This window comes from Mercenaria mercenaria, chromosome 17 (genome assembly GCF_021730395.1).
Source record: "Mercenaria mercenaria strain notata chromosome 17, MADL_Memer_1, whole genome shotgun sequence".
Taxonomy (NCBI): domain Eukaryota; kingdom Metazoa; phylum Mollusca; class Bivalvia; order Venerida; family Veneridae; genus Mercenaria; species Mercenaria mercenaria.
Genome location: NC_069377.1, coordinates 16,804,235 through 16,818,915, shown reverse-complemented (window position 1 = coordinate 16,818,915; position 14,681 = coordinate 16,804,235). Strand labels below are relative to the sequence as shown.

Sequence of the window (14,681 nt, the reverse complement as noted above, 5' to 3'; positions counted from 1 at the left end):
CATCCAATTAAAAGCCTCACTCATTAGGAAATAAAACTTCATTAAGTGAGGCTTTTAATTGGATAATTTCATATGACAAAATTTTCACAATTTGTTTGCGGAAGATTAAATCAGATAATTCTCTTGTCAATGAGATAATTGAGATGGTTAAATTTGCAAAGGTGGTAATCTGCGAAAAAAAGTGAAAAATAAACCAAAACTAATTACTTCAAAATTTTACAGTATCCTGACTGAAGTGACATTAGTATGCATAATTCTTTACACCGTGATAAAAGTTTTTCACAGGTACCATATAAAGCTGAACAATTACCATCATAGATTATAGCTATAGATTAGTTCACTGTTTTGTGATGAAGTTTTCATTTTACGCAAGTATAGGATGAAAGTGATGGGTTTGAAATTAACTGGGCCTATCCATAAAGCATCTTTGTAAAATTTTCTGCTTGGTTAAGTTTTTCTTTAAAACTGATTTTATTCCTTACTCTGTTTCCTTTCAGTTAGGGACTTTTTTTTTTGACCGCCCGCACCTGGCGTATTTTTTGCGCTGGGTCGAAATCAGTAGGAACGTAAAAAAAGATGGAAATTCCGAAGTTTAAATGCACCTAGCTTGTAATTTAGGCCAGCATTTTTTAATTTTCTAGTTTACGGGAGCGCAGACCCTATTTTTTGACAAAACGAAATAAAAATAAAAGTCATTTTCAGTACTTTTATTTTCATTTTACACGCCGACTGTCCATATTTGCTACTGTCAATACAAGTTTAACTGTATGGTAGTGGTTTTGTTTCATCAAAGTGAGCAGACGCATGAAAAATGGCAGCCTGCATGAATGAAATTGTACAAAATTAAATTAGAAAAAATATACTAGTTAACAGACAATAATCTTTGGAATAAGTTGGTAGTGATAACAAGTATTGTAAATGAATTGGAGCTAGGTAGAAATTACAGCAGCTAAAGCTCAACATTGGGAATAATCACGTAAAACTACGAAAAATGACGTTCACTAACAACGCTGTCCAGATGTTGAAAAATCTGGCGTATCACATGTACGAGATTTGTTGTCTGTATATTATAATTGGACAACGATCAAATTCATGTGGGACTGCTAGAAAAATACCACAATTAATAAGAAGGAAAGACACAAAGAAATGGCGAAATGGAAGAGCAAACGTGAGTATCAGCCTGTAAAAACATTTTTTTCCTTTGAAGTATTGAGAGTCTTTTGAAGTATTAGGGGTCAGAGAAGAAAAAAATAAGTAATATCACAATTGTTAGTAATTATGTTTAAAACAAACTGCATTTTCAATGTATAATGATTGATGTCCCCTGCAAATGCAAACACGTGATAAAAAATTCAAACTAGTCCAAATAATTTGACGGTCACTTTAATGATTGTTTTATATTTCTGTCGGGCAACCTAACCGAATGGAGATATTGCGCATATGAAAGGCTTATCTCAATATTCCGAGGATCAAGTCGAATTAGTTTGAATAAAGTTCTAACCAGGTACCCTAACTCAAAAGATAATTATCAAACATGAAACTCCTGGCAATATTCTCATGTCCACTTAAAGGGAATTCCTATAGTTTTTTATGCGCATCTTTCCGCGCAGCCGACACTTTCTATGGAAAACTGAACTGAAGTCAACATTTGTTGAAACATGTTACAGACAATCTTAAATATGAGGTTTCTTGAATGAAATAACATTTTTTGATAAGTTTTATCAGTAATCAAATGTTGATACTGGTTTACGTTGTATTGACAAGTATCATGCCTGACAGATATCTTGCTATTTTTGTGGTTGTGTTTCACATCGCATTTTAGTACAAAGACAGTGTTGTTCATATAATGTAAGATAATTGACTTAGTACTGATAAGTCAATATCACCTTTCAGATTATTTAGTATTCAATTATAGAAAGAATTAAGAATTTTTAAAACTTTTTTTAACTTCTACCGCACATACATGTAATCAGTTTGGCCAGGTTCGCGCCACTTTCCGTCCTAACAGGTGTTGTATTCTAGCGGTCTTAACATAAAATTTAGCCTGGTGACCCATACATTTTTAGTCATTTTTATGTTCACAATACAATTATCTATACACAAGAAAAACAGGAAAAAATTCTATGAAAGAGTTTTTTCAAAATTAAAAAAAAATATTCTTCACTATGGGTATTTTTCATTGAAAAAAGTTCACAAAACTAAATATGAAACAATATTTTTTTTTTATTTGTACCCCTTACTGTAAGGATAGAGTATTACAAATATGACTATAATATCAAATAAGTATATAATAAAATTTGTTAAAAGAAAAAAACCTTATTGTGCTGTCTTGATGTATATTTTGGTTGGTATTTATAAAAAAGCAGAAAATTATGAAAATGTTGAAAAATCGCTGGCAGTTTCAGCAACAGTGGGTGTGTTCAAAACAATTTTTCATAAAAACGAGCCTGGTGACCTATTGTTTTTATTTGTTCATTGTTTTCAGCACAAAATTTCATATCATATAATTATGTGAATTTAAAAAAATTCTATGAAAGGAAAAAAACTATAGGAATTCTCTTTAAGTATACTAATAAAGAAGACCCATTGAAAGTATGTATGGGACAAACATTCAGCCACTAATTGCCGCATGTGCCTTTTACACTGAGGAACACAATAAAATATCCAGTAATAAATGTATTTTCGGACTCCTAACTTACTACGTCCAAGTCCCATTTCAGTGAAGAGTCTTTTCTCCGAAACTGTTGTTTAAGCATCAGCCGATAAGGTTATTTTGTACACATTTTTTGCTGAACCAAAATTAAGACTGTTTCGGCTTGTCATCCAATATAGATGGAAATACACTTTATTTGGTGTTAAACACGACATAAGCGATAATTACCTTTTTTTTTTATTTCATCGCTCTTTGCTCGCATCAATAAATGACGATTTGAAAAAAAAAAATTTAATTTTTTTTCGCTCGCTCACCCCCAATATTTTTGAAAAAAATCCAAAGAACAAGACATCAATTTGGTGTGGCCTTATTGATGTTTTGAAAATGTGTTGTCTTTTTTATTGGATTCCCTGTACTGAAGTTATAGCCTAAACTGCTAACGCAAACTTGCTAAGTCCATTTAGAACTATTTTTGCACAACAATGAAAAGATTATGTGCCAAGAAAGTTCAATTGGAATCCTTTTGCATAAATATTTATTCAAATTCAGATCTGATAAAAGTGCAAAACTAATCCAACTTAAGTTAGAATAGTTTTGCATAAATGATTGTTCTAAATACTGACAATGTTTAATGCAAAACTATTCCAAGTTTAGTTACAATAGTTTTGCGCTATCGATTATGTAAAATGTAATCAATTTTCAGTGCAAAACTATTCCAAGTTAAAAAATGTCTAATAAATCACTTTTAAAGAAAATAATGTATTAAATAATAGTATTTTTATATTAATTTAGTGTTTAAGTAATTTTATTCCAAAAATAAATCTAATTTATAGAATAAAGACAAAAAGAGTGTTTTTCCCTCCTCCTGAAAAAAAGTAAAAAGTAGTTAGTATAGTTTTGCGCTGAGCCCTCAATTTGGCATTGGGAATGGGGCCAAATATCGGCCCCATGAGACAGCTAGGTTGAAAAAGCCCTGGTAAAATCAAGAAATTTATTATACATACCTTGAACACAGGCATCTGCATTACCAGGGTCAACAATATAATCCGTTTTACATTCACATTTTAAATTTACAGGATCACATACAGCATCTGCATGTACAGCTACACATTCACCACCACCCGATGTACAGACTGTGTCAACAAGAGCTAAAAAAAAAATCATTTAGTTTCTAGAAATCTTGTATGTGTTGTTAAAATGCATGGGTAAAAGCTAATCGAAATATCATTCTGAACTTAAATTAACATTAAAACAATTGCTTGGTATCTTGACTATCATTGATATCTAAATAAAAATCCAGATTTCCCTAGCAGTAATTCTATTTAAAGTAATATTTCAAATTTGTATCTAGATCTACTTTTATCTAGTTATTGCCAGTTGGGTTTGAAAGTTTTGTCACAAATAAAATTTCTCTTACAGCAGACAACTTGATTAAATCTGAAACATCATGCACGCAAATTCTCATCTTGTGCAGTGTACGAAATTCAGATTTGAATCCAATAGCCCGTTCGGGCTACCAGATTAAAAATTTTCCAAGCCCGACACCAATTTCACTAGCCCAAACTTTAACACCTTAAGATACATAATTTTTGCCCCATATAACATTTTGTTTTACAGACATCTCCATATATGCATGTTTGAAGTAATAAAAAAGACATACAGTACATGTTTGCCATGTTTTTGAAAAATTTTAACTCGAAATACTCCAGTCCAGATCAGCATCGTCAGAGTCCAAAAGCATCGGACATGACACTCCTTGCCAAAACGAAATCTAAACTGTTACGCCCGATTTTTTAGGATCCGCACTCGCCAATTACTGCAACTCGGACTGTTGACAATTTGTAATACCGAGTGCTGAATACACATTACACACACGCTGATAACATAATTTAAGCTCCACCTACTGCAGGTACTTGTGAGATTTTCGCGAGAAGTGTGAAAGCTAATCAAATTATTCGTTACGCTAGAGGTGATTGTATTCAGCCAATTAGAGCTGCGGTTACGTCTTTAACACTGTGTTTGATTGTCAACACATAAGAGTGCAAAAACCAATAATTCCATAAGCGTTTCTCAGTCTGGAAAATCACAATGCAGTACTCGTTTAATTCGCATGTTTTTTTTAAACAAATGAGGAAAATTCGGTAGCCCAGTCGGGCTTGTACCTGTGGAAAATCGGTAGCCCGAGCTGAAATTTGGTAGCCACGGGCTGTCGGACTACCGTGAATTTCGAACACTGTTGTGCAAACCTACTGTTTCCAAGCAATAAGGGACTTAATGACACATTTATGTTTACTATACCTGCATCAGAAACATCCTGGAGACCAAGTAGCAAAAAACAAATAAGCAAGGCTAAATTCAGCACAGTTACCTAAAATAAAAAAAATATTATAATTATAAAAGAATTCTGCATGTCACCAGTAGAGAGACTCTGTTTCCTGTTTGATCATGTAAAATGTGAATTTCTAAGACAATAGCTTTATAATTCATTAACATGGTTTATGAATGATGTCATCTCCTGCAACCAACAAGGTAGATCTATTAGGGATATGCATTAGTTGGAATGGTTGATATGATTTCACATTACAGGGCTTTTTTCCCCTATAAATCTACCTCCGGTAAAAGGAGGTAATCCCAATTCAAAAGTATGTTTTTTTCCCAAAGTTGAATTTAAAATTCCCAAATGATTATACCTTTTAGGGTTTTTGCTGTTTTAAGATAGTTTTGCTAATTTGTATGTATATTTAGGTAAATTATAACACTGTTGAACAATTACTGAAATACAGTTCATTAATATTTCACATAAAAACACATTTATGTAGATTTTTGGTAATTTGCAAATTGTCCCAATTAAGACAATTTCCGAGAGCATTTTCCCAATTCCTACGGTGTCGGTGGCATTCCAAAATTGATGAAAAAAAGGCCTGCATTAATACTTGTTGTTTTTTATGCCACCACTTTTGGGGGGGGGGGGGGAGATATAGATTTGCCCTTGTCTGTCCTTCCGTCAGTCCATCCTTCCGAAAATGTTGTCGCGCCTAGCTCCAAAAGTATTTGACATAGTCACAAAACTTTACAGGAATCAGGGTTCGAATTTAAGCTCGCATACTCGCGAAATGCGAGTGCAAATTTCAAACTGCAAGGTGAGATTTCAGACACCAGCATTTTTTTGCGAGTGAAAATTTTTTGCCGAATAATGTGCATTTCTAACGGTCGTCTCGATCTTACACTGTTCTTTCTTTAACAACTCGCGGTCATTGCAGCGCATTGTCATTTGCAGAACGAATTTCGGAGCACTCTTTCATCTTTCGTCGTAAACGGAAGTTTACACTCGATACATGTCCCATGCGCATGTCTTTTCAACTGCTGACAAGTACCTGCGCCAGTTTTGATGACTTTTACCGCATCCGGTGGGTTTTTGGTAATCTATAATAAGTTACTATTTATATAGCACAAATATGATTGGCTGGACTCGTCAAGTGGATGTTTGTGTTAATGTTCTAATAAAATGACAAGTCGCGGAAAATGCAAGTTGTTTTTTCATTTAGCAAGTTAAAAAAAATACCACTTGCGAAAAAATGCAAGTAGAAAACCTGGCTAAATTCGAACCCTGGGAATGTTGGTCATTCAGTCGTTAGGAGTTATGGCCCCTGACAGTAAAAATTGGTCATTTTAATGTGTCGCGCGTAGCTCCAAAAGTATTTGACCTAGAGTCACCAAAGTTTACAGGAATGTTGGTCAGCATGTGCAGTTGTGCACCTGGGGTTTCGCATCCGGATTCATTCAGTCGTGTAGGAGTAATGGCTCCTGACTTTGTAAAAATTGGTCATTTTAGTGTTGTGTCGGGCCTAGCTCCAAAAGTATTTGACGTAGAGTCACAAAACTTTACAGGAATGTTAGTCAGCATGTGAAGTTGTGCACCTGGGGTTTCGCGTCCCAATTCATTTGGTCATGTAGGAGTTATGGCCCCTGACTTAGTAAAACATTGGTCATTCAGTGATTTTTTTTGCGTATTTTTACTGCCGAATATCGGCACTTTCCCCTCGCCAAAATAGGCCATTTTTTCCCAAAAAATCGTCAATTTTTCCCCTAAAAAAGAGATGTTTTCCCCCCTCAAACTATCAGATTTTATTTCCAAAATGTAACAGTTTATATTCGGGCGTGAGATCAGCGATATCTAACATGAAATTGGCAGAAATGGCATCAAAAACGTCCTTTTTAAGATCAAAATCGCATCAAGGTTACCGTCGCGAAAACACGTGACAAACAAAATATTGCCGATTTTCAAGAGAAATATGCACTTTAGTCGGTTTAAATATGTTCCATTATGTCATTTAATCATTTATGGTAATGAAAAATGACAATATCTCTCCTAGTTTTTGAAAAATTGGAGATCAAAATCGCCGCGATTGTACCGATTTTCGGATAGTCAAAATTTCGGACGTTATCAAATTTCAAGGGCATGAGGTGAAAATTGATAAATACAATTATTACAAGTTGTATTGATGTCTTAATTTATTTTATCACCCAAAAATTTCACGATTTTAAATCCAAAAGTGGTTTTGAAAAAATATAAACTCTTCAAACAACATTCAGTAAGGAAATGTACAGATTTATATCACTTAGTATGGAAATTAAACATATTTCTATTTTTCCCAATTTGGGGAATTATCGCGCTTATTTTCCCAATTCAGCGGGCACAGGCACCTTTATTTTTTCCAAAAAAAATCACTGTCATTGTATGTTGTGTTACGCGTAGCTCCAAAAGTATTTGACCTAGAATCATCAAAGTTTACAGGAATGTTGGTCAGCATGTGCAGTTGTGCACCTGGGATTTCGTGTCTGGATTCATTCAGTCAATCATGTAGTAGTTATGGCCCCTGACTTAGTTGAAAATTGGTCATTTTAATGTTGTGCGCGCGTAGCTCCAAAAGTATTTGACCTAGAGTCACCAAAGTTTAAAGGAATGTTGGTCAGCATGTGCAGTTGTGCACCTGGAGTTTCGCGTCCTAATTCATTAAGTATTGTAGGAGTTATGGCCCCTGACCTAGGAAAAAATTTGTGTCCTTTGTCATGTAGTGGGGGCATCTGTGTCCCATGGACACATTTCTAGTTTCTTCTTACAGGGGCCGTTAACATGCCCCTTTCCCTTAGAAAATTTCTTTTAAATCATGCAGTTTTCCCCCAAAATTGACGTTACATCATGTTTTTATTCCCCTTTGCCCAAATACCGAGCTATTTTTCACCAAATCACAGGCCTGGGCCCCTTAAAGGCATATGCTAGAATTTCACCATTTTTTTCCCAATAACAGATTTTGTTCATATTTCATATATTGTTAGTTCATTCAATAAGTAACTTAAAAATAAAAAGAAATATGGGGGTCACCAACTTCGTTTTCATTTTATTTCAGATTTCATCTCCCACATATTCCCCCAAGGAGCCTCACATAGAGAGATGACGCAGCTATCTGCTGGAACTTATCAGAACGAGGCTAACGACGCTGGGCTTATCAGCAACCAGGAAATATTTCCAAAATATATCGTAAATAATCACTGTATTTAACAATATTTTTAACTAATTTCTTTAATCAGACAGGAGCAGGGACATTCAGTGATATAATTCGGATAATTTCAAAGGGTAAGTTCCAAAATTTCCCTCGATTTTTAACTTAATAATGTTGGAGTTAAATTGCCGGATTCTCCACGAGGCCATATTGTTGATCGCATTGCAACGTGGTCGTAGGCCTGCTTTTAAACAAGTTAAAAACACAGCGAGCTTTACATGTTCAAAATCTAGTTTCGATTTCGTAGACCATATGGGGTTTTTCCCAAGTAAACATTGCACATGTATAATTGCGAGCGGATAGAACATGTTGTTCTCCCGGTCATAAAATGACAAATACCGCAATAAATCTTGTATGATACGTGATGGGAAAAAATTCCGATCATACAGACACCTATTAGATCTACCATAAAATGGTTGCAGCTCGAAAAACTTTATGAACAGTTACGCCGTAAAACAGCCAGATATCCGTAATTTAATATGTAAACAATGGAAAAACATGGCGGAGCTAAAAATAGATTTATGACCAAAATAGGTCAGGTAGACATGACTAAAATTTCACCGTACATCGTTGTCGTCTACTATAATTAAAAGTTGGAAATTAAAAATCGGTCATATAATGTCATTTAACGATATAAAATATCATTGACACTCTTTGGTTTACATATTCACCAACACTTGGGTTTGGTTTTTCAGAATGATGGAAGGGGACAGCTTCGGCGGAAATGACGCCGAACAAGAGACGGCACATGCGCACGCACCCAGCGGTGCTAACAAGCTCGATAATGTCGTAAACCAACTTGAAAAACAACTATCTCACTTTGGTGAGACAACTAAAAACATCAAAACATTGGCGACAGCCGTAGCAGAAATGCGTGAAGAAATAAAAGAAATAAAAAAGAGGCCCGCAACAGAAATAATAGATCCCACACCACCCAAAAGACGAATTATTTCCCTTGGGGAGGATTATGAGAGGGCAAACAGTTCCGACCTCCCTGCAACTGTTACTTGCACGACGGATTCGGAAAACGACGACGACGATGCCGAACAACAAGTAAGCAACAATGATCCATTATTAGAGTACCTTAATAATGACAACAGAAGCGAAAATACAGCAGACGAAAACGAATTTGATCAACTGGAGCAGTTTTTCCAGGGTGCGGAAGAAACTGAGGGGCCTGTAAAAGAACAGCTTGCGAAGATAGCAGGACTGGCATTGCGAGGTCGCACAAATAAATTATCTAAACAAGATGAAGAAGCACTGGAGGCCTACAAGAAGAAGTATAAGAGGCCTGAGAACATTGAATCACTACAGGTTCCGAGACTGGACGATGCCATATGGAGGGATGCCCGGAGGCTGAGGAGTGGCCTTAAATCATATGATTTCATGTTGCAAAAAACAACTGCTGCCCTAAACTTGGCTCTGATACCAACAATTCGAGCACTAGAGAACATAAAGAAAAATGGAGAGGCACATCGCACACAAGAGATGGTAACCCTTACAGAAGAAAAAGGCCTGCTGCGTACTCTTGCTGTGTACATACAGCGTATATGATGCGTACATGATGTGTACTAAAATCAAGGGCTTTAAATAGTACGCAGGATATACACCGCACATACACCGATAGTACGTTTGTAGTACACTTTTGACATGCAAATGAGCTCTGCCGCGTACTACTTGCTGCGTACATGCTGTGGACTACATAGTACACAGGATGTACGCTGGAGGAATTTAGTATGCGGGAAATAGTACACAGCATGTACGCGGCACATACACTTTTCACATGCAAATGAGCCTGCGGTGTACTACCCCTGCGGCGTACATGCTGTGTACTCTTGCGGCGTACATGCTGTGTACTACTGCGGCGTACATGCTGTGTACTCCTGCGGCGTACATGTGGTGTACTCCTGGCCAGAGTCCTGCGGCGTACATGCTGTGTACTCCTGCTGCATACATGCTGTGTACTCCTGTGGCGAAACTGCTGTGATAATGTAAATTCCTTACCCCACCAACTTTCGTATGGAAATGCTGATCATTTGGACAGAAAAAAACCAGAAAAAAGATGTGACATGCATCAATAAGTATTTACCCTTACCAAAATAATGTAGATTGATGTTATCAAATAAATTAGTATGCTTTTCTTCATCCACTTTTCAATGAAATAAATCAATTTTTGTACCATGTAATTTGGTAAACATTTGAAGAAAATGGCGTAACTGCATCAAGGGGAAACAACTTTAATGCAACTAAATATAAGTGTTGTGATTTATTATAGACAATGTGTGCGTAGTATGTATTTATTTTGATTAAAATCCATCTGAGAACAATCTAGGACTGGAATTATATAAGCATTTATACACTTTTACGTCCGTAAAAAGTAGCGCACCAAAAAATTTTGGATTGATTTTTTCCAATGGGGCGAGCGCAATTAGCCAAAAACGTTATGAAAATATACGAGCGGCAAATCCGATGAACAACTTTTTAATTTGGTGAGGCCTTAATGAGTTAACATAATGAGCATTAAAGCCTTTATAAAACATGATAGAATGGTGTTTTGCTTAAGAGTATTCAAATAACAGTGAGAGCTATTAATTCTTCTCATTCGGGCGCTGTTGAGGCATTATCTTGGTAATTATTTCATGTATTACAAAATGTAATGCAACAAAGTTCAAATAAGGCTTTTCAATTATCCAAGTTAGAAAGCTCCAGGATTAATTCAAAATGAAAAAGAATATATTTTTACACTGCATGCAAGGTGCAGCTCAGAAATCACCAAGATGTAAGCTTCACAAATGAACATTGCAAATAGTTTGGCAAATTTTCATTGTTCAGAAACCAGTTATCTGAACTACTCTATGCTATGAAGATAAAAGTTACTCGGAAATCAAGTTCTTGCTTCCAAGAAAAAAAAAAATGTACAAATCCTTCCTGCATGAAGTGTACTTCAGACTTTTACCTAAAAAAATTCAAAGTATAAACACCAAAAGAAAATTAACAAGTCCCTCCCGCGTATATGAAGTTTACTTCAGACTTTAACTTATAAAAAAAGACAAAGTATAAATGCCAAAAGAAATTGTACAAGTCTTTTCCGCGTATATGAAGTGTACTGCACAAATTTCAAAGTATCTGCGGTGTACATGCAGTGTACTATTTTCTTGTACAAGTCCCTCCTGCGTACATGCAGTGTACTCCTTAAATTTTCAGAGTCTGTGCTGCGTACTTGAAGTGTACTAGTGACCTCCTGCGTACATGCTGTGTACTCGTCGAAATAGTACGCGGCATGTACGCAGCATGCGGTGTATGTAAAATGTACTCCTCTGGCGTACTACTGTGTTTGCGGCATATACACAGCAAATACGCAGCATGTACGCCACAGAGGCTTGCTTCTGTAAGGGAATGGACACGTTCAAAATTTTGTGCCTTCTTATTAGAGAAACGACCGCTACAAGAGCAGCACGAATCAAAAAATGGGTACCACCACAATACAAATCGGCGTACGACTTGCCAGCAAGTTCAAAAGGTCTGTTTGGTGACAATTTCGAAGAATCGCTGAAGAAGCTTGACGGACCGAAAATCAAGATGACCACTTCAAGGCTTCCTTTTTTAGGGAAAAAAGGGGGGAGGAGCTACAACAACAACTACAACAACAACAACCGACCAGCCAGTTACTTCCCCGGTCACAACAACCAAAACAACCACCAACAGCGCCGACGATACAATCAAATTCAAAACCAAATAAGAACAAAACAACAACAGAGGGGAGGCAGAAGGAACAATCCCCAGAAACACTAAATGATGTAGGTACATTTAATTTATGTAATACACTTGACAATTTTAAAGCAGGCAAAACAAGACTATTTATAGAAAACTGGCAAAAAATTACCTCTGATCGATGGATTCTGCAGACTGTTTATGGATATCGAATTGAACTTGACAAAAAAACAAAACAAAAACTCATACCAAAACCTTTAAAATTTTCCCCAGAAGAAAGTCTCAAAATTCAGACAGAATTAGATCGCTTTTTAGCTTGTGACATTATTCAGAAAGTTCACACAATTGATAACAATGAATACATTTCGAACATTTTCTACAGACCAAAGAAAGAGGGAAAAATCCGCTTAATTTTAAATTTGAAAATGTTTAATGAGAAATTTATTGACAAAAATCATTTTAAGATGGAAACACTACATTCAGCAGTAAATGCAATGAGACGTAATTGCTACTTTGGGTCAGTAGACTTGTCCGAGGCTTTTTACTCGGTCCCGATACTAGAAGCTGATAGGAAATACTTCAGGTTTTATTTCAGTGGTCAAAAATATGAGTTTACTTCACTTGTAATGGGATTAACTACATCACCAAGAGTGTTCACTAAATTACTAAAACCCGTATTTGCTAAATTACGTACCAAAGGTCATGTCAGTTCAGCTTTCATTGATGACAGTTGCTTACAAAGCCCCAGTTATGGAAAGTGTTTAGAAAATATCAATGACACAGTGACGCTTATGGACTCCCTAGGATTTACTGTGCATCCAACAAAATCTGTTTTAGAACCAACACAGGTTATTGTATTCCTTGGGTTTCTTCTTTGTTCAAGATCTATGACAATTAGATTGACACGTGAAAGATGTATAGACATCATTCAACTCTGTGAAAAAATTTTTTCAATCAAACGATGTACAATTCGATATTTTTCAAAGCAGATAGGGAAACTTGTAGCAGCTGAACCTGGGGTAGAATATGCTCCCTTGTACTACAAACCACTTGAGAAAATTAGAGATGCGGAGTTACAAAAACATTTTGGAAACTTTGACAGTTTCATGAACATGCCACGGTCAATTCTACCTTCATTAACCTGGTGGATCAATTCTTTAGAAAATTCTTATAAACGTATTTCACACGGCGAACCCAAACTCATACTGTTCTCCGATGCTTCAAAAACAGGTTGGGGGGCTCACGATCAAACGAATAATGTAAAAACAGGCGGACACTGGGCGGTCACAGAACAAAATTCACATATAAACATCCTTGAACTAAAAGCGTGTCAGTTAGCACTATTAACATTTTGCAATAACATCACAAACACACATGTACGCATTTTTATGAACAACACATTGAGCTGTGCTTATGTTAACAAACTTGGTGGTAGGATAACAGAGCTTGACAATCTAGCACGTGAAATATGGTTTTGGTGCATTGAAAGGAAAATACACTTAAGTGCAGCTCATGTACCAGGGGTAGAAAATTGTGAAGCAGATGAACAGTCTAGGAAAATCAATGATGATGGGGAATGGTCTATTGTAACCAGATTGTTTGATGAAATACTCAGGGTTTACCCAGATCTTTCTATAGATTTGTTTGCTTCCAGACTAAACAGTAAACTGAATAAGTATGTTACGCGAAGACCAGATCCCGGAGCATTTGCAATTGATGCCTTCTCCCTCACATGGAACACTGACATGTATTATATCTTTCCTCCTTTCAGTCTGGTAGACAGAGTGTTGCAAAAAGTGGAGGAGGACCAAGCAGAAGCAGTGCTAGTGGCTCCGGTGTGGCCAACACAGAGTTGGTGGCCAAGTCTGCTGCATCTGATATGCGGACCTTGCTTCAAGCTTCCCAGGGTGTCCGAGTGTCTTTACCTGCCACACAAACTTCAAGCGAAACACCCAATAACAAAGATGAGCTTAGGAGTTTTTCATATATCAGGGCAGCACTCAGAAATAAAGGAGTCCCTAAAAGGGCAAGAAAAATCATTCTTAAATCATGGAGAGACAGTACCAAAAAACAATATCACTGCTATATTACAAAATGGATTTTATTCTGTGGCGAACAAATTAATCCCTTTCAACCCACAATTAATCAGGTGTTAAAATTCTTGTCAAATTTATTCCATAGTGGTCTTAAATTCAAAACATTAGGTCTAGCTAGATCAGCAATTAGTGTCTTCCTGAAGCTTTGCAGTAATATTGATATTCATCAAAATGAAGAAATTGTAAGATTCCAGGGCCCTCGTTTGCCGATTTTTGGGGCCGAAATTCGGCCCCATTCCCCCCTCGAAATAGTATGTTTCTTTCCCCCCAAGTATAGAAAAATTCCCCCTCGAAAGAAAAAAAAATCAAGAAAAAAATCGATACCCGATAGTCTTAGGAGCCCGGGTCCGGGAGATTTTCAAAAGACGCTCAAAGGACCATGATAATTGCCTGTGCGTCACTCGGGACCCGGAGACATTTTCCTTTGATAATCCTTCCTCTTATCAGTCATTTCCCAAAGTAAAACTATGTCCACGATAAACACGTATTCAAAGTAAACACTCGCGGTCATGCCCTCCTTCCTGCCTTTGATCTTCTGCTAAATTCCCGCCCTTTATCCTGTGGACATGCCACGCTGATTTTTCTTTATCAGCAAGTTACGTCACGGCGAGTGCACATAGGTAATGAGAATCAATGAAGTGTTAACATTAATTCATTGAT

General features: G+C 36.4%; 1 protein-coding gene across 8 annotated transcripts in view; it reads right to left on the bottom strand.

The window, feature by feature from the left end:
* LOC123536495 (fibropellin-1-like) overlaps nt 1-14,681 on the bottom strand; it is a 270,748-nt gene that overhangs the window by 220,117 nt on the left and 35,950 nt on the right. For all 8 annotated transcript variants that reach the window (XM_045319702.2, XM_053529202.1, XM_045319707.2 and 5 more), the window contains exons 2-3: nt 4,952-5,021; nt 3,658-3,801 (exon numbers count right to left, since the gene is read on the bottom strand). In XM_045319702.2, coding sequence (XP_045175637.2) covers nt 3,658-3,801; nt 4,952-5,021 — 214 coding nt within the window. The remainder of the gene's footprint in view (nt 1-3,657; nt 3,802-4,951; nt 5,022-14,681) is intronic.